General features: G+C 50.5%; 1 protein-coding gene across 1 annotated transcript; it reads left to right on the plus strand.

Annotated features, from left to right (window-relative positions):
• Positions 1-99: 99 nt before the first annotated feature.
• TADA2A (transcriptional adaptor 2A) lies at positions 100-21,213 on the plus strand. Its single transcript, XM_063173784.1, has 16 exons — positions 100-156; positions 1,108-1,337; positions 1,984-2,090; positions 2,292-2,351; positions 2,871-2,962; positions 3,559-3,716; positions 4,980-5,068; positions 5,917-5,989; positions 11,147-11,210; positions 12,561-12,604; positions 13,109-13,219; positions 14,488-14,559; positions 15,123-15,255; positions 16,065-16,108; positions 18,380-18,453; positions 19,717-21,213. The coding sequence occupies exons 2-16, from the start codon at positions 1,313-1,315 to the stop codon at positions 19,900-19,902; spliced, it is 1,332 nt and encodes a 443-aa protein (XP_063029854.1). The 5' UTR covers positions 100-156; positions 1,108-1,312; the 3' UTR covers positions 19,903-21,213.
• The last annotated feature ends 1,744 nt before the right edge of the window (positions 21,214-22,957 follow it).

The following is a 22,957-nucleotide window of genomic DNA, read 5'->3' on the forward strand; positions in this document are numbered from 1 at the left end:
GTCCCGGCCGGGCCCGGCTCCCTCAGGCCCCGTGAGGGGAGGGGCGGGGCGGGGCCTGCGGCGCGCGCCGGCTTCCGCCAGGGGGCGCGCGCATCCGCCCCGGCGCGTGCGCACGGCCGGGCACGCGCGCGGGCCCGACCCGCCGCCCCGAGCGAGGTGAGAAGCGGCCCCGGCGGCCCCGGCTCCCCCCGCCGCCCCCTGCGGGCCGCACCGGCACCGGGCAGGGCCGGGGGGGAGCGCGGAGAGCGCGGTCCGGGCGGCGCGGGGCGCGGGGAGCGCGGCGGCGGGAGCGCGCGCGCCTCTCACGGAGCCGCGCGGGCCGCGGCGGGGCCGGAGGGGGCGGGGCCGCCGAGGGGGCGGGGCCTGGCGGGGGCGCCGCCTGGCGGTGATGGGGAGAGCGGATTGGGGTATGGGGATATGGGGGTATGGGGGTATGGGATTGGGGATATGGGGGTATGGGAATCGGATTGGGAATATGGGGGTATGGGGATATGGGAAATGGGGATATGGGATTGGGGATATGGGGGTATGGGGATATGGGGATATGGGATTGGGAATATGGGGGTATGGGGGTATGGGAATCGGATTGGGAATATGGGGATATGGGGGTATGGGAAATGGGGATATGGGATTTGGGATATGGGGGTATGGGGGTATGGGGATATGGGAATATGGGGATGGGGATATGGGGATATGGAAATGGGGATATGGGGATGGAAATGGGGATATGGGAATGGGATTGGGAATAGGGATGGGAATATATGGGGGATTGGGAATTGGGATATGGGGAGTGCGATATGGAGGAGTGAGGATTGAGAACGGGAACTGGGATGTGGGGAGTGAGATATGGGGAGCAGGAATTGGGATATGGGAAATGGGAATTGGGATGTGGGGGAGTGGGATGTGGGGAGTAGGAATTGGGATTCCTACACAACCAATAGGGGCAGTGGGATATGGGAAGTGCTTCTGGGAGATGCAGAGCGCTTCCTTGCATAACTCTCCCTGAATACCATAACTCTCTCCTTCCTTCATGACATTCCCCTGACCCCTCCCTTTGGGGTTGCATCCCCATGACCCCACATCTCCATGCTGGATTTCTCCCCACAGCCAGAGAGGGGGCTCTGATCCGTGTGGAATGGGGTCTGAAGGCTGCTGAAGCCCTTCTGCCTGCTGCTCAGGACATCCTGGGAGGATCACACCACGAGGGATCCCAGAATTCCCTTTGGGATCCACAGTTTGGGACAGGCTCACGCCGTGGGTGCTTGGGCCAGCCAGGTTCACCCCAGGGAGCACAGCCAGCAGCAGGGCAGGGATGGAGCGCCTGGCCTCCTTCAGCAGTAAGTGCCACCACAGAAATCTGCTCAGGAAAAACCTGATGGTACAGGCATTCCTTGGAGCAGTGGGATTTTGGGGTCACCATCCCTGAAAGTGCCCAAAAAATGAGCAAATGTGGCACTTTGGGGACATGCTTTAGTGCTCACACAAATGATGCAGTATGAGTTTTGTCTGATTTTCCTCTACTTAAAATTGAGCTGGTTCAAGCCCATTTCCTTGGGGAAAGTCAGAATCATGGAATCCCAGCCTGGTTTGGGTTGGAAGAAACCTCAGAGCCCATCCAATTACACCCCCTGCCAAGGCAGGGACACTGCCACTGTCCCTGCTGCTCCAAGCCCCATCCAGCCTGGCCTGGGGCACTGCCAGGAATCCAGGGGCAGCCACAGCTGTTCCAGGGCCTGCCCACCCTCCCAGGGAAGGATTTCCTCCCAATTCTCCAATCTAACCCTGCTCCCTCTGAGTCTGAAGCCATTGTAACCTGACAGCCCCGTTAATTTTGTTGTGCAGATGAGTTCATTCAAAATCCACAGAACCATCCCGAGCTGGAATGAACCCTCAGCTGCAGGGGCTGGGCCCAGGGGACTGAGGGGCTGTGTTTGCTGGTGTGACAGTGCCTGTGTGACAGGAGATTCCCTCTGCCTTCCCCAGGTGACCCTTTTGACAAGCCCCCGTGCCGGGGCTGCTCCTCGTACCTGACGGAGCCCTACGTGAAGTGTGCTGAGTGTGGGCCCCCTCCCTTCCTGCTGTGCCTGCAGGTGAGTGCCAGCAGCTGCCACTGCCCTGACAGGGCCACCAGGGCCACCACGGGCTGCCACTGCCACCCCTGCTCCCTCCAGGGACGGGGCAGTGACAAGGGGGGAGCACCGAGACATGCACAGAGAATGGGAGTTAAGAAAGGGACCAGTGAAAATCCTTTCAGGGCACAAGTGACACGGTTCTGGTCTTTTGTTCTGCAGTGTTTCACCCGAGGATTTGAGTACAAGAAGCACCAAAGTGATCACACCTATGAGATAATGGTAAATATTCCTTTTGGATAGCACTGCTCGGTCTGGGCTCTCACAGCTCCCCTTGCTTACTCATGTTGCACTGAAAGAGGATGCAATTCTTTGATTCAGAGGTTTTAAACTATTAAAAAAAAAAAAAAAGAAAAATTTCCACCTGGAACAGAGTGGAGTAGTGGAGTCGTTTCCAGCTGCATCTTTTTGTTGTGCCTGTGTAGCACAATGCACCTCACAGTCCCTTAACCAGGCACATTGGCTTCTCTTTCTCCAGGCTGTTTCTTCCTCCTCCGAATTAATAATTCTTAAAGGCTCCAGTAATTTTTCTGTGTTTCATGGTACAACATGGTGCAATTACAGCTGGGAGACACAGCATGTTCCAGGATTTGCTGTGGTTGATGCCCTGAGTAATCCAATAATTATTCAATCAGGTTTTGTGGCAGTTTAAAGCTACCAGAATTATCTCTATCTGTGGTTCAGAACTTCTTTGCCCTTTCTGGAACACAGGATCACAGTTTGTTCTCTTTTCTTCCCCAGACATCTGATTTCCCTGTGCTGGACCCCAACTGGACTGCCCAGGAGGAGATGTCTCTCCTGGAAGCTGTGATGGACTGTGGATTTGGGAACTGGTGAGAGTTCTGTGCTTCAGCCAATTTCAGTCACTGAGGGGCAGCTTTTCCTTTCTTTTCCCCGGGTCTCACTGTGGAATTCATCAGTGCACATTGACTGTTCAATGATTTATTGGGGGTGAGGCACTAATTCAGCAGCTGAAGGCAGGCTGGGGTATCAGATCCTGTTTTCATGAGCTATCTGTCTCCTCCTTTATTAAAAATAGTTGTGTTTAAAGTTCAGAACCCCAGAATGCACAGAAGCAGAGCTGAGAGTTCTCAGGTGCATGTTGCTGTCAGAAATGGGATTGACAACTGGTCACAGAGTTTGCCATTACCTGCAGTCAGTAAAACGTGTAAAAAGCTCTCCAATAACATCAGTAAAATTTCAAGCCTGTTAAAGATGAGGCACATTCCATCAGCCAGAGGGTTTCCCATATGAAATCAGTGAATTTCATTGTTCACGGGCTCCCGAAAATGTTCCCTGGCACCAAGATGTGAGCTCTCTGCACACAACCAATCTCTCGTCCAAAATCACCTTTTCCCACTGGAGAAAATTTTGAAAAGACAACACTTCTGTGTTGCTCACACCAAGCCTCCCCCTCTCCCCACCCCAGGCAGGACGTGGCCAACCAGATGTGCACCAAGTCCAAGGAGGAGTGTGAGAAGCACTACATGAAGCACTTCATCAACAACCCCCTGTTTGCCTCCACGCTGCTGAAGCTGAGGCAGGCAGAGGAGGCTCAGCACCACGAGACAGCCATTCCCTTCCACTGTGAGTACCCCAGCTCCGTGTGCCCTCATTCCCAGGGCATAACCTGGGCTGGGAGCTGCTCTGGGGGGTTTCAGCAGCTGGTTCCCTTCACACTGCATGGATTCCTGGCTGCCAGCTCCATGGGCAAGGCAGGAAACAGGCTCTGGCACAAACGTCAGGTTCTCACGAACAGAAGTTCCTCAACAACGCACAAATACCCCCTGCAGAAGTTTTGGGTGTTTTATCCCACCCCAAAGCTCCTTTGTCTGGCACAATCATCAGGGTCTCACAAGCAGAAGTTTCTCCACAACACAGAAATCCCCCCCAGCAGAGGTTTTGGGTGTTTTATCCCACCTCAAAGCTCCCTCAGCACAGATCCCAGTGTGGTTCTCACCCTGCCCAGCAAAGGGAGCTGAGCAGGGGTTTCTGCCTTGCAGCATTCCCCCTGCTCCCGTGCACATTTCTGTGCACACACCCTGTCCCAGCAGGCCTGCCTGCTGATTCAGTTTGCCAGAAAATCACTCCTTTCAGCTATGCTGATTTCACACCTCTCCCTTGAAAGCTGCCTGTTAAAAAAGTCTGCAGCAAGTTCACAAATTCTCAGTTTTCCTTGCATTTCACATCTTTAGCATTCCCCCGGTCTGGCAGCTGCTCATGGCAGAGCTCCCCAGCCCCCCTGGGCCAGGCACTTTACATTTCCCACTGAAGTGGTTGGAGCTGAGCAGGGGCAACTGGGCAATTTTGGTTGTGTCCCTGGCTGTTATTGATATTTTTATGTGCCCTGTGCCTCAGCCTGCTTTATCAGTGCCCTGGGACACACAAAGCTGAGTGCTCTGTGAGCCCCAGGCTGGTGCTGTCTGTGAAACACCAAAACTGGGAGTTCTCTGCCTCTCATTGCAGCCCTGCCAATGGCCCCCAGAAGGAGGCAGATTTAACACTCCTGGTGCCATTAACTAAAGGAGCCTGCACGCCGAGCCCCAGGGGTCTGCAGGGCTTTACAGGGGGATGCTGAGCTCCAAAATGCAAAGTTTACGTTTTATTACCTGTTTATTACCTTGAATTTGTGTCTGACTCTTGAGAATACTGCGGAGATCTCAGATTGCTGCGTTTTTCTCTGGATGAACTCTGTCTTTTCTGACTGTAACACCGAATAAAAGCCCAATCAGGGTATTTTTCTTCGGCTAATTATTCCCACTTTTCCTGCAAAATAAACACCTATTTACAGATCCTTGAAAGAAGATCCCAAGCCCCACTCAACAGCTGGAAACCTTTTGTTTTTTGCAGCTGCTGATGATCCCCCACGGCCCACCTTTGACTCCTTGCTCTCCAGGGACATGGCTGGCTACATGCCAGCCAGAGCTGACTTTGTTGAGGTAAGAAACACTCTCCTCCCATTTAATTTTACATTCATTTTATCCTCCTGTAAGGAGCCGCTCTCTGATCCTCCCTCCCCAGGTGAGATGTTGGTAATTAAGCCCTGTGTTAATGAGGCCTTTGGTGCCCGAGGTGGCGCTGGTGGCCTGCAGAGGCAGGGCAGGAGCACGGGCTGCAGGCCCGGCTGCTGCCAGCAGATGTCCGCCTGTCCAGCTGTCCATCCAGGTGGCTCTGCTGGGCACTGGGGTTGGCTGCTGGGCCCAAGGGTCAGCTCCAGCGCTGCCCCTGCCTGAGGGGAGCACACTCCCTGCTCCCCACATCACTGGGAGATCAGCTTTGGGCATGGAACAGGCCCCATGCCTGCTCCTGTCCATGCAGGAACCAGTTCAGCCCCACAGGGCCTCGGGTTTGGGTCTCCGAGCAGGATCAGCACCCCAAAATCCCAGCCAGGGCTCTCAGGCACAGGGGGGTGTCCTGAGCCAGGCCAGGAGTTGGGCTTGTGGGTGTTTGTGAGTCCCTTCCAGCTCAGGACATCCTGAGTTCCATCCCATGAGCTGGCTAATTCCGGTGTCCTGTCACAACATCCTGCTGAGCTGCAGCCCTGGGGGAGCATTTACACATTTGCCCCAGGCAAAGCTGCCCTGGGCTGTTTGTTTGGATGGAGCCTCGTGCCCTGTCCTGTGCCCCATGTCTGGGTGAACATCTCTGTCCCATCCTGTGTCTGAGTGAACATCTCTGTCCCCTGAGTCTGGGTGAACATCTCTGTCCCACTCCTCCAGCCTGTTCTGAAACCTGAGGGCAATGTTTTATGCTCGTTAGTGACCCTGTATTAATCACCTCTGCACAGGAGTTTGACAACTATGCTGAATGGGATTTGAGAGATATTGATTTTGTGGAAGATGATTCAGACATTTTGCATGGTGAGTGCCATATTTTTGTACCCAGACTGAAACTCTTTCAGTTGCCTGTGCAGCTTTTCATTTCTTTCTGCACACACTTTAAAAGGGAGCATACACTTAATGTATGGGGTTTCATGTTTGGGTTTTTAAGGCATTAAATCCATCAGGGTGGGTGTTAATGCAGGCAGCAGGGAGGTGTGCAGTGTATGTGAAACACATTAAAAGTGTTGGACTCAAAGCTGTGATTTCTCATATGTTGAGCATGCCCTGAGTTAGAGTAGCATCAGCTGTGTGTGACAACTTCCTTTCATTGTGAAGATGATTTGATGAGCCCAGTTCCTGCTCTGAGTTTCTGTGGGCATGCTGCCTTAATCACATGCAATAACAGGAATTACTGAAGTGACATTTTAATCCACAGAGAGGAGAAGATCCTGCATTTCCCCACATTTGTGAGTACACCCAGGCTTTAGGAGCCCCGTGTTTGTGCCTCAGAACTCTGCCATCTATGTCAGGCAGTTCTGAGCTAAAGCCTCTGCATCCCTTGGAGACAGACAAATCCCTGTTACGTACAGACAGGCTTGGCAAAGTTAAAAAAGCCAGTTGGAAGTGGAGCAGTGCACGCAGGAGCTTTGGGAATGCAAACTGCCCTGGCTCAGGGCAGCTCCCGGGTCCTGTGTCAGCCTCTCCCCTTTCAGCTTCTATTGAGGGGAAACTGGCTGGAGGCCATGGCAGGGACTCCTCCTGCCAGCTCTCTGTGTTTCATCCTATCCTGGGTGCTGGTGAGCTGAAAAAGCAAAATAATCTCCTATTTCTGCCCATTAATGACAGAGCCACGTTCAGACAAGGGGGCTGTGCAGCACTGCCTTCCACTGCCCTCCTGGCAGCCCCCATCCTGCAGGAGCTCTGCTCACCCCTGCTGGAGCTGGATCTGCCTGTGCTGCTGCACATCCTGCACCAGGGACTGCCACAATCCAATTAGGAGCTCACAATTCAATTACCTGTTGTGTGAAAAAGTGCTTCCCCCGGCCTGTGCAATATTTTCACTGGGTAATTTCATTGGGTGTTCTCTGCTCCATCCCTCGGCTGCCTGCAGAGTTTGGGGAGGGCTGGCAGGGATTTGCAGTGTGCAGAGAGCCTGGCAGAGCCTGGCAGAGCCTGGCCAGCTGCACTTGGGGTCTCTGAGCCCAGCAACTCTGGCATTGCCTCCCCAGATGTGCCCCTGTGGCAGTGAAACCCTGGCCAGAGTGAGCCCCAGGGTCCAGCCAGCTTCTTGCCTTCCCTTGGGGAGAGCAGGAATTATTTTCTAAAGAATTTGGAGTGAGATCTTTCACCCCCTGGTATTTAATACAGCAAAAAGCAGGAGCCTCATGCTCCCTGTGCTGCAGGTTTGGAGCTGCCCACTTTGCTTGGGAGAATTTTGCAGCCCAGCTGTGGAGCCCAAGGGGCAGGGAATGCTCAACAAGGGGTCTCGAGAGCAGGGGTGGTTTGGGAGCTTTGTGCTTGGGGATGGGCTGTGGGACAGTGAAAGTGAAATGGGACAAAAATGGGGCAAAAATGGGATTGAACCCATTTCATAACCCAGAGAAACCCAAACGAGGCCTCACAGCCTCAGGCTCAGATGGGGAGGAAAATCCTCAGTTTGTTTTCCTGTTAAACCTCACTGGGTTCAAGATTAACCTTTGAAAATGACTTTTATATTGCATTTGCTGCAAGTCACTCAGGCTGGGCCCTGGGACACCGCAGTGCAATTCCTGTGGTCTCTCTTTCCTTTTCTTGGTGCACCAGAGCTTGGTGCTGCACATCCCACAGGAACATTTGTGCTTCCACTGCAGTGGAATTCCCCCTTCTTCCCCTTCTCCCACACTGCTTTCTGTCACATTTTGTAAAAATTATTTTTTAAGAAGTTCTGGATCTGAGCTGCTTGATGATTTTTCTGATGTATATCTTTTATATGACATTTATATTTAAAGCTTTATCTTATGTATTTTATCTGTCAGATTTCCCTGTGTCACTCTAAACAAGTTCTTGGTATTCCCACAAGAAAATGATAATTATTGCAAGGTGGGAAGGCTCCCAGGCAGCTTTTATGAGGATCACAGAACCTGTACCTGCTGCCTTCCCACCTCACAGGAGGTCACAGACATCATTCTGCCACTTCCAGGCAAAAATTTGTATGAAATCTCTGATATTTCAGTTAAATTCTGGAATTGTTCCCTTTTGTTCAGTGCTGGCAGTACAGTGAGGGCATGCAAATCCATATTGCAGTTACACTAAAACATAATGGACAGATCAAAAGCACCAACCAGTTACAAGCCTAACTCAGCCCACAGTGCTTGAATATTTCATGAACTACAAGTTTTCATCAGGCTGAATTAGAACGTTGGTAATTTATCTTTTTTCTCAGCTTTTTCACCCCCCCCTTCTCATGTAAATGATTTTTTTCACTTCTAACACTGCAAAGTAATTGCTGAAACCACAGATTTAGGAGGGAGTGGAAATGGGCTGCAAGTGGCAGGGGGATGTGAAGTTGAGCTGCAGCTCCGTGTCCTGCCTGGCAGAGCAATGTTTGCTGTGCTGTGCAAGCTCTGCCGTGCCCCAAAAGCAGATTCACCTGCTTGCCATGGCCTGGGTTTGGGCTGCAGCCCCTCAGCTCGTCCCCAGCCCATCCCACAGGTTGGCACTGGGATTATTTGCATTGTCCCCATTGTCTGTGCCTCCCCTGCCAAGGCAGGTTCTCTCCATGGAGCAAAGCTCTCACTCGTGGGTGTTCCACAAACTTTCCTGCACACCCAGTGAGGCTGGACAGGAATGAAAAGCAAAGGAACTGTTTTGGGCAAAACCAAAATATTTGGGGTTTTTGGGTTTGTTTTTTTTTTGAATGGAGGAAGGAGCCTTGAATTGCTGCCTGTCAGTGGAACCTTCAGAGCCTTATCAGAGGCCAGAGTGGACGCTGAGCACGGGTTGTCTCCCAGCAGCAGCAGCACAAACAGAGCCCTGCGGGTCATTGCCATTCCCCCAGCATCTCCTGTCTCATTTCCATGCTCTGAGGGGCACTGGAGCACTCAGAGCCATTCATGCATTCCACCCTTGGCAATGCCTGTCCTGCCCGAGTCTGGATCTTAAAAACAAAAGCCCCTCCAGAAGGGCTTGTGGCAGAAATGCTCGTTTCTCTGCGAGTAGAAACTCCATTTTTTCCCTTCATTTGTTCCTTCCCCTCCCCAGCTGATCATCATTTCTTTAGAATATTGTGCACCCAGGTGAAAGCATCAAAACTCCACGGTTAGAGGTGCATAATTGCTTGTGATATTTATAGAGGTTCTCCAGTGCAGTTTCTGCATGTACTTATTAAGTTCTGCCCACACAAACCCCAGAAAATAACAAGTTGGCTGAGCTTGCAGAGGGTTTCAAAACTACAAAAATATTTTCTGTAAATTGGCTCCAATTCCAGCCCTTCCTAATGGATTTCATTCATGTTTAACTTGCTGCATTCCCAATTTCTCATCCCCACATTTTAGCACGAAGGAGAATTTGCTGTCTCTGCTTGTTCTTAAATTAGGAAACTTGTTCTTAAATCCCTCGCTGTGAAAATACACAATGATGCTGGAAAATGCAAGAAATTTGGAAAAACAAGGAGGAATGTTGCAGCACCCCTCCTAGCTCATACAGAATCTTTAACTCTTAGATTAATGTCAGAGCAATTTGGGGCAAACTGAAGGGTTTTTGTTGGATCAAGCTCCTGAGTGAATCCCCACAGCCTCTGGGCTTTGTCCCTGTCTGTATGAAATTTGATTACCCAGAGGGATGCAGGGATGCATTTCCCACAGGCTGGGGCTTCCTGCTGTTTACACCTACATACATATTTCAGATAGGCACAGAACCACGCTTCTTAATTGCATTATTAATTATTAATCCCAGAGTACAATCAATAAACTGCCACTATCAGTTTTGTGTAGCTACAGGGAGAAATGGATCCTGGGTTCTGCCCCCTTTGGGCCTCCCCAGTTCCCCTTTTTCCAAAATCTGGTTGTTGTGTCCCAGCCTCCAAACCACTGCCAAGCCTTGAGCCTCTTCCTTCTGAGAGCACATGGAAATTATTAACATAAATTCTAAAGAAACATTAAAAATCAGCCACCTCTACACTCATTTAATGACCTAGAATTTGTGTTATCCAACAGAGCGAGGGAAGGGAAGGTGATAGGTGTCTCTTTATCTTGTCTTTCGAGAATTTACCCAAAAGAAAGTTTCTTAAGCTAATGGGTGCAGGAGAAAGGAGCTGCAGGCTGTGTGAGTGGCTCGGGCAGGTTTGATTTGGGGAAGGATGTGATTCCTAATGAGCATGGCTTTTTCCTGGGCTTCTTCACATTGTCCTGAGCCGTGCCTTGTTCTCCTGGCAGACAGGTAAGTTTGGAAGTTAACAAGCTGGAACCTTCCAGATGTCTTTAACGACTGCAGCAAAGGCTGCTTTGAGTGCTCACAGTGAGAGCTGTGTCTGCTTTTTGGGGTTCCCTGTTCTGGGCAAACACCTCTGCCCAAGGATGACGCCTCAGGAGAGGGAATATTGGCTATTGCATGTATGAAGGAACAAATATTTGCAGATGGCAGAACAGTCCAAGAAGGAGGAGAGAGGAGTTCCCAGACCTACCCAGGTGTTGTATTCATATTGTTGTCTAATTATATTTCCTGAGTCTCATACCTTCTTGGTGGTTTTCTCACGGCAGATCTTCCCAGCAGTGGTGTTGTTGCTTCTCGGTCAGGGCTCCTCTCCCAGGCTCTCCCTGACCACCCTGCCCCCTTTTATCTCAGCTACCTCCATGGGCTACAGCTGCTGCCCAATCAAGGACATCACAGCTGCAGCCCATTTACAATAACTAGAATCAGGGCAGGGTCACTAATACAATACAAAGATCTTTCACTGCCATACATATATTTACAATACATATATTTACTCAACCCCCTACACCCAGGTTCATGTTGACATGGGTGTGTGTTACAGGGATGGATTTGGCAGGAGGAAGCAAAGGAAACCTTCCCCAGGTAGCAGGGGCTGCACTGAGCGGATGCCCCTGTGAAACTGCCTCAGGATTTCTAAACCATTTCAGCCTAATGTGAACATAAAAGCTTGGAATCCAGCCTCCTGCAGCGATTGCTGATGAATTCTTTAATCTGTGTGTTTTGCAGCTCTGAAGATTGCAGTTGTAGATATCTATCATTCCAGGTTAAAGGAGAGACAGAGACGGAAAAAGTGAGTTTTGAAGCAGTCACTGTGTGTTCCCTTCCCTGTGCAATGCTGATGGATTGCACATCATGAATTTCCTGCTGCAGAAAAATCCTGCCAGACTGTGACTGATTGCTGGACCCCCACTTTTCCCCCAGAAATATTTGCATCATTATTTTTAAATCCTAGTGGCCCCCAAGTTAGTTTTCCACACTGAAGATAACTCAATTGCTGATGTGGGCTTGAATAATTTATTCAACTCATTTGACAGTGCTCTAGAATGACTCAATCTATTAATTAAATTAAGTTTTATTATAACTCTGAAGTACTTTGTTCAATATTTAAAATTATATCTTGCTGGATTAGTCCATAGTGGAAGGATTAGTGATTTGAAGTGAGGCTGCTCCAGTCCTTCTCATAAAACTCCACAGTTCTGCTGAGTGACAGCAAGGATTGACCTGGTTCTTCGTCATTCATAAATAAAAAGTGTTTATGTGGTGTAATTTCCATGATGATCCATCTTGTCATGCTGGAGGAAAGTGCTGCAGGGCTCTCCATAACTCTTGTGGTTACACCAGTGTCAGGTTTTGTGAAGTTCCAGCAGCAGGATGGGACAGAAATGTGGAAAATGCCCCAAAAGTCACTGATGCCACTGTCGGGAAGGTGACTCTGCACAGGACAGGAAGGTTTTGTGCCCAGCAGAGGAAATGTCATGGATTTTACAGGGCAGGCTCTGGGCTGCCCTTGCCAGCCCAGCTCTGTGGTATTTTATTTTCCACAGTGGAGTCACCGCAGAGCAATGAGCACGTGGCACTGCTCACCCCAGCACAAAGGGACTTGTCAGGCTCCTGCTGTCCCTCTGCTCCTCCCCTGATCCCAGCAGGAGCAGCTCAAGCCCAGAGTTGCCTCCATCACCTCCTTAAAACGCAGGCTGCCATGGAAAAATGCATTTCTCTGTGCCAGTGGTGGCATTCACAGCCAGCTCTGCCCTGTGCTTCAGCAGAGGGAAGTTTGTCTCTCTCTGAGGCTGGGAATGATGTTCATGAGACATTCATTACCTCTGATTTTGGAAGGACAAGTTATAAGATGCTGTGGATGTGAAATGTGTGCCTAAAGAAGCAATTTCCAACCTTTAAAGTGATTGCAGCTCCCTTTGTGCTCAGTGCTAATGCACACCACTGCCCAGAATTTACCCTGATTAAAGACACACTGCATCATGTTTCCATTCCAGCCAGCCCAGGGCTTATGGAAATCTCATTCATGTTTAGTTTTAGACTCCTCTGATGGTCTAAATCAAAGTTTCTTCTGAAGCCTTTGTGTTTGTGAGGCAGTGCAGGAGTAATGGCCTTTATTAATATCATTTTCTTTCATTTCCAGAATTATAAGAGATCATGGCCTGATCAACCTCAGAAAATTTCAGAGTGAGTATCAGGTGTAACTGCTTGACTTCAAAGTGGCAAAGCTTCACACATTCACCACTTCCAGGTCACCAGTGTGGTTTGTTCATACTGGAACATATTCAGATGTTCTAAATTCCAGCAGATTTCCTGCCCCAGCTGTTTCCAGCTGTCTGCTTCTAACTACTCCCAGCCCAGTGCTTTAGTTCTTGTCTCAAAATTGCTCCTGAGAAGCACTTTGGGCTTTGCTGAGTGGGGAGAAGGGGCAAGGTGAAACCCAGGCCTTTCAAGTGCACCTCACTCTTGTGAGAAATGACTGAGCAACATTTAAATATCACCCTTTATGCCTTAAGGACTTTAAGGGCTGTAACTTCTGTTGCTTTTCACCCAGCAATCTGTATCCATGGCACCAAAAAGGCCAAAATGTGGATTTTGGGGCAGTGCTGAGGCTGGGGCTCCCAGCATTTCCCCCAGAGGTGTGTTCCCCTGGCAGCAGGGGTGGTGACACGTGGCCCTTTGTCCCTGCAGTCCTGGAAAGGCGCTACCCCAAGGAGGTGCAGGAGCTCTACGAGACCATGAGGAGGTTTGCTCGCATCCTGGGGCCCCTGGAGCACGACAAGTTCATCGAGAGCCACGCGTGTGAGTCGGGGGGCTGCAGCCCTGCTCCCCACACACACAGCCCTGTCCTGGGGGCTTCTCCTCCTCCTCCCCATCTAACCACCTCAGGAAAGCAAATGCATCTGTGGTTTGATGTGTTCAGTGAGCAGCCAGTGGGGTTTTTCCACTAAAGTGTGTCCCAGCTCTTTGTTTGAGTTTGCAGCTGACTGAACATTCTGGTCATGTGGTAGAGGTAATATTTTTTTATCTGAAGAGCTCTGTTTATTTACTGGGACTCTGTATCAGGGGAAGAATAAAATCCCTATATTATGTCTGTGTGGAGAGATTGGGAGCTGGCAGCAGAGTGAATTCTTTGAAAGACACACGTTAAAGTGCTTAATGTCACATAATTACATAGTGCAGTGGTCATTATGTCCTTACCTTAGGGGAGAGGCATTGTTCCATCCCTGAATCATCCCATAGCCTGCATTTAGGCAGATTCCAGTCCCAGTCACCACATCCTGCTTCATGCTGTGACTTAAACTGGGACAGTTGTTGCTCATTAGAAAGAACAAAGCATTTACCAAGTTGTGCCTGTGTTTTCAGGACAGCCAGCGTGAAATACCAAAAGCATGATCCTGCAAAGTCATGAGTCCTGCATGGAACCTGGTTTTGTTGTTGTAGTGGCTGCAGATCCTCAGGTGAACCTGGCAGTGAGGTACAGGCACTACCCAGGTCTCTGAGCAGCAGCAGGAAATAAATTCACAAGGAAACTAATTCCCTGCAAAACTGAGCAGTGCTGGAAGGCAGCTGATGAAAGCAGCAGACAGGAAATATCTCTGAGCAAAAGAAACATTTCATAATTTCATCTTCCTGACTGCCGGAAAAAAATTGTCTGCAAGGAAAAATTTTGGAAGGTCCAGCTAGGAAAATCATAGTTCCAAGAGAATATTTGATGTATAAGGAGCCTGGCTGGAGCAGTTCCTCAAAGCTATTGAAATGCCTTCTAGAAATCCCACAGTATTGTTATTTGCCTTGTCTAGGGTAGGGCAAAGGGACTATCAAAGCATGAAGAGAAAATGCCTTTTCAGAGCACAGAAATTCTAGAAACCAGCTGCAATCTGTGACCAAGGAGCACGGGGACACAGAGATATTGAGAGCCTGTGGAGGGAGGGTGGCCCTGGCTGTGGTTTGTGTGCTCAGAGCTGAGCTGGGCAGGCAGATAACAAAGAGCCACATTCCCAGTTCACCCCACTGACCCACTTTTGCTTTTTTGGTTTTCCCTCCTGCCACCTCGCGGGGTCCCGCAGTGGAATTTGAGCTGCGCAGGGAAATAAAGAGACTGCAGGAATACAGAGCAGCAGGAATCACCAATTTCTGCAGTAAGTACCTGATGCATTATTCAGCCCATTCCCATCCATCAAGGAAGGGAAGGATGATTTTACAACATCCAGGATGTGTTGAATAAAAAGGCACTTAGCTCAGAGAGGCTCTGGGGCTGAGCAAGGCTTCAGCAATGATGCACAGTCCAGCTGGGCTGGTTTGGAGCTGATCTAAGCCATCAGCCTGGAGATCAGTGTCTAACACAGTGTCTGCTCTGGGCAGCACTTTGCAAAAGCTTCATTTAAAAATATTTATGTCACAGCACAGTGGTCTCAGGGCTTTATCTTGGGACACTTTCGCTGCCTGTCAACACCTGTGATATCTGGAGAGAGGCCTAAGACCTCCACATAACAAAATACCCTGCTTTATCCTGGAATTGGATCAGGGGAACAGCAGAGGCTGGGCTGGGGGCAGAGACCTTCCCAAAATCTCCTGAACAGGGACAAGGCTTTGGGGGTGGCAGGCTCCTGACCTTCCCAAAATCCCCTGAAGCTGGGGCAAGCCAGTCTGGAGAGTTTTTGGATGAGGCAGGTGGTGAGGGCGGGCTGTGTGTGTGCCACAGGTGCCCGGACCTACGAGCACCTGAAGAAGAGCCGGGACGAGGAGCGGCTGAAGCGCACGATGCTCTCGGAGGTGCTGCAGTACATCCAGGACAGCAGCGCCTGCCAGCAGTGGCTCAGCCGCCAGGCAGACATGTAAGCACTGCCACAGGGTGCCCGGGGAGCCCGCCCCAGCCTGGCACTGCCCCATCCAGCTGCCAGGGGCTTGGGGAGCAGCCTGTTCCACTGGGAGCTGTCCCTGCCCCTGGGAGCGATGAGCTTCGGGGTCCCTTCCACCCCAAACCTTCCTGGGGTTCTGTGCTTCAGTTTGCATCCAACACATTTTCCTGCCTGATAGTCACAAATCCGTTCCCAGTTTATCAAAGTGGGAGCAGCCTGCAGAATTGAGAAGGGCAGAAAGGTGGGTGACAGCAATAGTGCTTGTTGAGTGCAGGCAAAGGAGGGACTCAAACCCCTCAGTTTTCTCAAATTTAGATTTCAGGAACTGAGCTGCTGTTCATAAAGTCACAGAGGGAAATGAGCTCTTTATGGATATTAATGAGGGTACAGCTGATGCCTGAAATATTTCAGATGATTTTAGATGTAGCAGCATTATTAATGTGTCATCACCCTGCACGAGCACTTGGATTTAAGGAGCAAACGTAAAGGAAGTGCATCCTGTGTGCAGGAGATGGTTTGGAATTTCCCCACTCAATCTCCACTGCATTTTTAATTGTGTGCCCCTCCACGTTTCTTTGTTGGGTTTTTTAACAGGTTCCACACATATTTGTCAATGTGGGAACACTAAATATTTATAAATCCTGTTGACTCCTAGTCAGGGCCTGGGTTATGCAAGTTGAATTGTATAATTATTACAAGTTGTGGAAGAAGCAATTTCAGGGCCAACACATGCAGTTATGCTTAAAAAAACTTGAAGGCAATTTGAAAATTTCCTTTCTTTGCAGTGATTCTGGCCTGACTCCCACGGTACCAGTTCCTTCAACTACAGGTAAGTGTTAGATGGTGTCTGCCAAAAGCCAGTAATATTTCTCTGACAGCCTTTTTCTGACTCTTTCTCTTGAGTGCCAAAGTGTCAGTCCTCAGGCTTCACGGTTAAGCACTGCTTAAGTCAACATCACATCAATCTGCAAGTCATTCCACTCACATATCCTGCAGGATTTTTTGCTGAATTTCTAGATTTTTCTGACTAGAGGTCAAAACCCATCCTAAAGCTACATTAGCAAGGCAGGAAACAAAAGAATTTTCACAGTCTGTAAGCACAAATCAGGGTATTTCCACCAAGAGGACCCCACCTTCTTTCAGTGCCAGTCAGGACAGATTCAGGGGTCAGTCAAGGTCCTCATAAATAAATTCCCATCCCATTTGTTGAGGTCATGGGGTGACTGAGACTGGGATAAAGCTTTACTACAAGGTTGTTAAATGTTGCCAGGCAAAATGGCTTTGGCTCTGTCCCTACACCCAGTTTTTTATGTGGATGCTGTTAAACCACTTGAATGAAACTCTCAGAGGTGGACACTGGGTTTATATGTTTTCCCTCATTTCCTCCTGGTAGATTTGGGTCAGGATGCCAAGCAGTGAGTCAGGGCACTCCAGACTGTCCTGAACCTGTTTGGTGATTGCCAAGATCTGGTGTTTTGGATTAAAAACCAGCTTTGTGTATCTCAGAGTCCGTGAAGGGAGGACAGCGTCTTCCAGCTGAAGGTCTGGAATGAGGGATGAACTTCCCTGTTAGTCAGGGATCCAGTGTCCCATGGAGGGGCCTGTGCTGCCTGTGGAGTGTGATAGCTCACGGTGTTTACAAGCAGCATCACATGTGGAACAAAACCCAAACAGAATACCATAGAGTTGCTAATGAAGCAAACATCCTGCCCAGGGATGCTGGGGAAGAGCTGCCACGTGGCTCTAATTAAAGGCTGCATCACTCTGAATATACAAGAGGGCAAATTAATGCTTCACTTCTAGATTCTGAGCTCTTGATTTTGCAGCCTTGATATGTTTTATTTCATGTAGTTTGTGTGGTGTGTGTGTGTGTGTGGTATGTTCTGGTTTATAAAAGAGTAAAACTGAATTCTGTCGTGTCCCTCCTAGCACAGTGGCCCCATGCCATGGGAAGGGGGAGCAGTGCTGAGAAATAACTTCCTTTACACCTCCCACAGACTCACACTGCAGCTTCTCCCCAGTCCCCAGCTCCCTCTGCTCAGCTCCTCACACCCAGCCAGATCCCTTCTGTTCCTGCAGATGCCCAGAGACACAGACACTTCCCAGTGCCAGGGCAGGACCTGGCCAGGGCAGCATCCTTGGGAAAAACAAATTTATTTTGCACATTTCCCAAGGTCTCATCACCTCACCAAATTTGGGGAGTTATCCTGGGATAGACACCTATCTCTAACAGTGCTAAATATGCAGCCCACAGCACAGGGTGAGAGCCTTTTTTCAATGTGAATAAATAACCCAAACTTTGTCCTGAGATCTGCAAGTTGGAAAAAAAAAACCCAAACAACTATTAGAGAAAAAAGCTGTCTGCAAGCAGGCAGCCCTTGTGAAAGTTAGGCTATGCAAGGTAACAGCAAAATAAACAATAACTTATAACTGCTGTTTATATAATAATATAGAAACAATAGTGAAAGTGATAAACACCAGATAAGCTTGTGATAAATATTCCTTCAGAACTGTTCATCCTAACAGACAAAAAAATCAATGCTCAAACAGGGGATTGCAAAACAAATTTGCCTTGCAATACCTGCATGGTATTTAAAGGCATTTGAAGAAAACTGTGCCTCATGAAGCTGTCAGTAATGCCAGAGAGAAATTGGCTTAATCACAGCAATAAAAAGTCTCATCATCCTTACAAGGTGCTGGTTTCAGCACACCTGGCACACCCTCCCTGCAGTGGGACAGTCAGCTGGGCTGAGCCATGCCTGATGCCAGTCTGACACAGAGCTTTTGTCCTGCAGTTCCTCCCAAAAACCAACAGCTCACGAGTCTCATGCAACATCCACAGAGCTTCAAATTGCAAAACCAAACCTTTTGTGGCATCAGCAGAGCTTTCTGCTGAGCCCTGACTAACCCTGTCTGTAAACAGCTGGCTCCAGCTGGGTTGGAGTGCCTCCCTGGCAGAGCCCAGGCTGCTCTGGTTCTGACAGGGCTTTTCTGATGGGGCTTTTCCTCCCCATCCCTGGCAGAGCCCAGGAGCAGCCAGCCCGTGCTGTTCTGGTTCTGACAGAGCTTTTCTGATGGAGCTTTTCCTCCCCATCCCCAGGCAGAAGGAGTGCCCCACCGCTGAACCTCACTGGCCTGCCGGGCACCGAGAAGCTCAACGAGAAGGAGAAGGAGGTGAGGAGAGGATGGAAGGACCATCTCCATCGTCTGTGTCTCCACAGCACGCCTGTGGAGCTGTGAATGTCACCTCAGGCACACGCCCTGGCTGCTCTTCCTTTCTCGCAGAAATCATTCAGAGTTTCCAGTTGTACACATACAGCACAAAGTGGCTCGTGTAGCAAAGAAAGGAGCAGAGCACCAGGGTGATATTTGGTGCTGTTTCCACATCCATCTCCCTGCCTGCTCTCTGAGGCTGGGCTGAGCACAGGGGTTAATTTTTCTTAATGAACACTGGTTGTTTTTCAGCCCAGTGCAGGCCTTTCCTCTAACTCAGTGAACAATACTGAAATAAGAGATTATTATTTCTTCATAGAAGCCCTGAGGTGTCCTTAGGCTGCCCCAGGCAGGTTGCAGTGCCCAGGAAGCACAGCTGTACCTCAGCCTCCCCTCTGTGCGTGTTTCCCTTGGCTGCAGCTGGCAGCGCTGGGAATCAGCTCCTGGCTTTGGTGGAACTGGCATTTCTGCTCCATTCAGCACGGGAATAATGGTGGCAGGACATCAGTGTGTGTGCGGAATCTGATTTCCTGGTCAGCTGAGACAGAAAGTCTGAGGGCCGAGGAATTCTGCAATTTCCTATCCGCGAGGAATGAGCATGAAGCATTTCCTTATTAAAGGGAGGAGACAGACAGTTTCTCCAGCAGGAGCAATGCTATGCTCCTGGAAGGCAGCTGGAATTTGGGAGCTGAGCAGGAGCTGTGCAGCCAAACAGCTCAGGGGCTGAGCACAGCCATTCCTCACCAAACTTCCAGCCACGGAATGCCTTCCCTGCACAGCCTCCACGCCAGACTTGTGGAGAGGGAGCTGCTTTTGTGGAAGGTATTAGAGCCTGAGTCTGCAGGGGATTAGCAGCCAGATGCCCTCCCTGGCTCCCAGCCAGCCCAGTTGCTGCTTCCAAGTGTGGCATGTGTGCTTCCCGGGCTTGGGAAGGAGCAGCGCCCACACAGGGCACACTCGGGGCCCTGCTCCTGCCAGCCCAGGCCTTGCTCTCATCCTCCTCCTTCATTTTCCATCAGGAGTGTTTGTGAATGCAGCAGCCAGCAGGCTCCTCCCCTCCCTACCTGTGGATGCCAACAGCATTCCCGTGTGCCTGCCCTGTGCAAGGAAACACTGCGAGTGTTCTCAGGAAAATATTCCCCGTGCTCCTCCCCCAGCAGGGCTCTGGGAATGGGAGAACACGGCAAGTGTTGGTGTTTATTAACTTCACCTTTTGTCTTGCAGCTCTGTCAGATGGTGAGGCTGGTCCCTGGAGCCTATTTGGAGTATAAAGCTGCTTTAGTGAACGAGTGCAACAAACAGGGAGGCCTGAGACTGGCGCAGGCTCGAGCCCTCATCAAGATTGATGTGAACAAAACCAGGAAAATCTATGACTTCCTGATCAGAGAGGGGTACATCACAAAGGCCTGAGGACAGGCAGCAGTGCTTGGCTGGAGCAGGCAGATGTGGAGAAAGCTTTGAAGTCGCTTTGACAGCGCTGAAAGATTTCACCAGTGTTGAATGAAGGACATTTCCTTTTGTTTAAAACCTTTCGGGGCTTTTTTTTTCCTTTTTTTTTTTTTTTTTTTTTTTTTTTTTTTTTTTTTTTTTTGTAGAAACAAGGGGGGAGCTTTGTTAAATTGCATGAATGCTGACATTTGTCTGGGTTCCTTTTGACTCTGACTCTGCTGTTGTCAGGATTGCTCTGCCTCGCAGCGCTGGGAAGGATCATGTGCCACAGAAGCTGATGTTAAACGTGAATGGGCATTCATTCCTCACACCTCCCGTGGCTGCAGAGAGCACCACGGTACCTCTGTGTGCTGCTGACAAAGAATCAGGACACAGCCACACTTTTTGCAGCACGGGGTACAGAGATGCAGTCCCTCCCTCCTTGTGTTCCTCCCTACATCAGCAGCAGCTCTCAGAGGCGACAGCACGTGCCCGAGGCTGTAAAAATAGAGCTTGCAGTGGTCCAGTCCTTTTAACTTGATTGTGATAAAGGATGGGAAAGGACGTGGCAGGGAAGCTCCTCAACAGTTGTCACTTTTATGTGGTATTAGCACACATCCCAGCAGGACGGCTCTGCACAAACCAAGGAGCTTGGATCCTGCTCCCCCCGTGATTTGGGGGTGTCAGCTTAAATATAATCCCTCCATTTCAGCCTTCTGCTCCTTGGGAAGGCTGGAAGCTACAGCCATGCAGCTCTTGGGAACAGGGATAAAAAGCTTCTCGGGACCCTGATGTTCTCCCACAGAAAAGGAGTGAAGAAGCTCCTGCTTGTGGGGCTTTATTCCCTCAGCATTACCAGGGACATGCCTGAGGAGATGCCACAAGTCACTGCTCAAACACAGCCCCCATGCCATCATCTGATCCAGGAGCTCCAGCACCAAACGTGGGGATTTGGCAGTCAGTTGGATGATGAAGATGGCTCTCTGCAGGTGCAGCTTGTGTGTTTATTGAACAGTGAATTGTTTGTCAGACAGCTTCCTGCTAGGGTGTAATGCTGGAATAATGTCCCACAGGAAAGCCAGGAGCCAGAGCAGGTGGGGTGTTGGATGCTCCCAAGTTTGGGATCTCTTGGAACAGCCTAACTGAGCTCCAGCTGCACCAGTACCTGGCTAAGGTGTTGAGGTTTGGATTGTTGTTTGCTCCCCAAGAGTAATTATCCTGTGGACAGGAGGTGCCATTGAATGTGAAGTATTTTGGTTTGTAATAAAATCAAAATGACTTGAAACAATCTTACATCCACGTCCCCAGACTCGGAGTGAGACTGTAAAGGTCACACAGCTGCCTGGATCTATATCCATCAGTTCCTCACCAGGAGAGAGGAGATAAACCCTAGCAGCGGCCGTAGGGATGCAGCCACTGCATTGCCTAGCAAATACTTCTGTTTAAAGAAAAGCAGCAGTAATAAACGACGTGCTGGAGATTAAAGTCCAGAAATTGAGACTGGGGACGCCGAGGGAAAGGGCACAGTAAGCTGTAAAACCTTGGGAATGCTTTTCCCACTTGTCTTTTAACAGTTAACAGCCAAACTGCCTTTCTTTTGGGTGACTTCACCCAAAGGCAGAAAAGGAGCCGAGGGCACTGGAACCATCCTGGGGCTGGTTTGGGGGGCTGGGGAACACCAGCCCCCACTGCACTCCAGACTCACAGCTGGGGGATGCAGGTCCTCAATTACAGCCTCAGGCGGCCATGGAACATTAAATATGGAACATTAAATATGGAGCCAGGCTGGAGATGGGCACTTTGGGACCTGCAGGATTGGTGACACCAGGGCCGGGGTGAGGCTGCGGCTGCTCCAGCTTAGTCACAGCACTGAGCTATGCAGGGAATGAGTCTTCCCGGGGCTGTGTTATCCGCCTGTCATTAAAGCATCAGTGCTGGGGGCTTTTTTTGGGACTCACAGCTGCCGTCACCCCAGCAGCAAGCGCTGGGCCCGCTGTGACTCAGCCCGGGGGGTGGGGGCTCCTCCCGCCCTCCTGCTCCCCACGGAGCAGATAGCGCCGATAACGGCGGCACACAAGGAGCCCTACTTTTAGTGCCTGCTCAAATTCCCGTCAGGAGGGGCCCGTGAAACCTACACCACCTTTCCTTGGGAGAAAACACCACGCTGGAGCAGCAGCTTCTGAGCCGTGGTTAGAGAAACCCCAGGCTGCCGTCCTGGTGAGAAGGGAAAAGGGAAAGATCCACGTGGTGATGCCCCATAGTGATCTCTGGCCTTCCAGCAAACTGGCTGGGTGACCTTCCAGGGAAAGCCAGCATGGGTGTATTGGAGAAAGCACATTCCCACAGCCCTCCCTGTGACTGGAGCCAGTGCACAGTGCTGGGACTGAGCCCAGCACCAGGCTCACCAACTCCTGCAGCCCCCAGCCCACTGGGCCTCTTCACACCTGGCTGCTGCCCAGGGAGCTGAACACACCTCTACAGGGGAACCACAGGCTGGGCACACATCCCTGTTGTGTGCTGTCACACATCGCGGCCGTGTGCTGTCACACACCCCAGCTGGGTGCTGTCACACCTGGCAAAGCTGGGTCAGGACCATGTGGAGCCCAACAGGGAGTAGGAAGAGCATGGGGAGCACAGAGATGGGGGCAAGCAGAGTGGGAGCTGTTGGGCAATGCCTGCCCCACCGCAGGCTCTCCATGGCCACATCTGCATGGGTGGATGGATGGATGGATGGATGGATGGATGGATGGATGGATGGATGGATGGATGGATGGCAGCCTGCTCCCATCCATCCATCCATCCATCCATCCATCCATCCATCCATCCATCCATCCATCCATCCATCCATCCATCCAGGCCTGCGTGACCCTGAGCACACCCTGCACGGAGCAGGGCAACACCCTGATTAAGATAATTGCCCTAATGGCCCGTGGTCGGGCGCACCCTTCGGGAATGTGCCGGGACCCACCGGGCAGAGCTCACCCCAGCACAGCCAGGGGCATCTGCCAGGCTGGGCTGGGCAAGTTGAGCTCACAGA

The sequence above is a fragment of the Melospiza melodia genome, chromosome 21 (genome assembly GCF_035770615.1).
Source record: "Melospiza melodia melodia isolate bMelMel2 chromosome 21, bMelMel2.pri, whole genome shotgun sequence".
NCBI lineage: Eukaryota > Metazoa > Chordata > Aves > Passeriformes > Passerellidae > Melospiza > Melospiza melodia.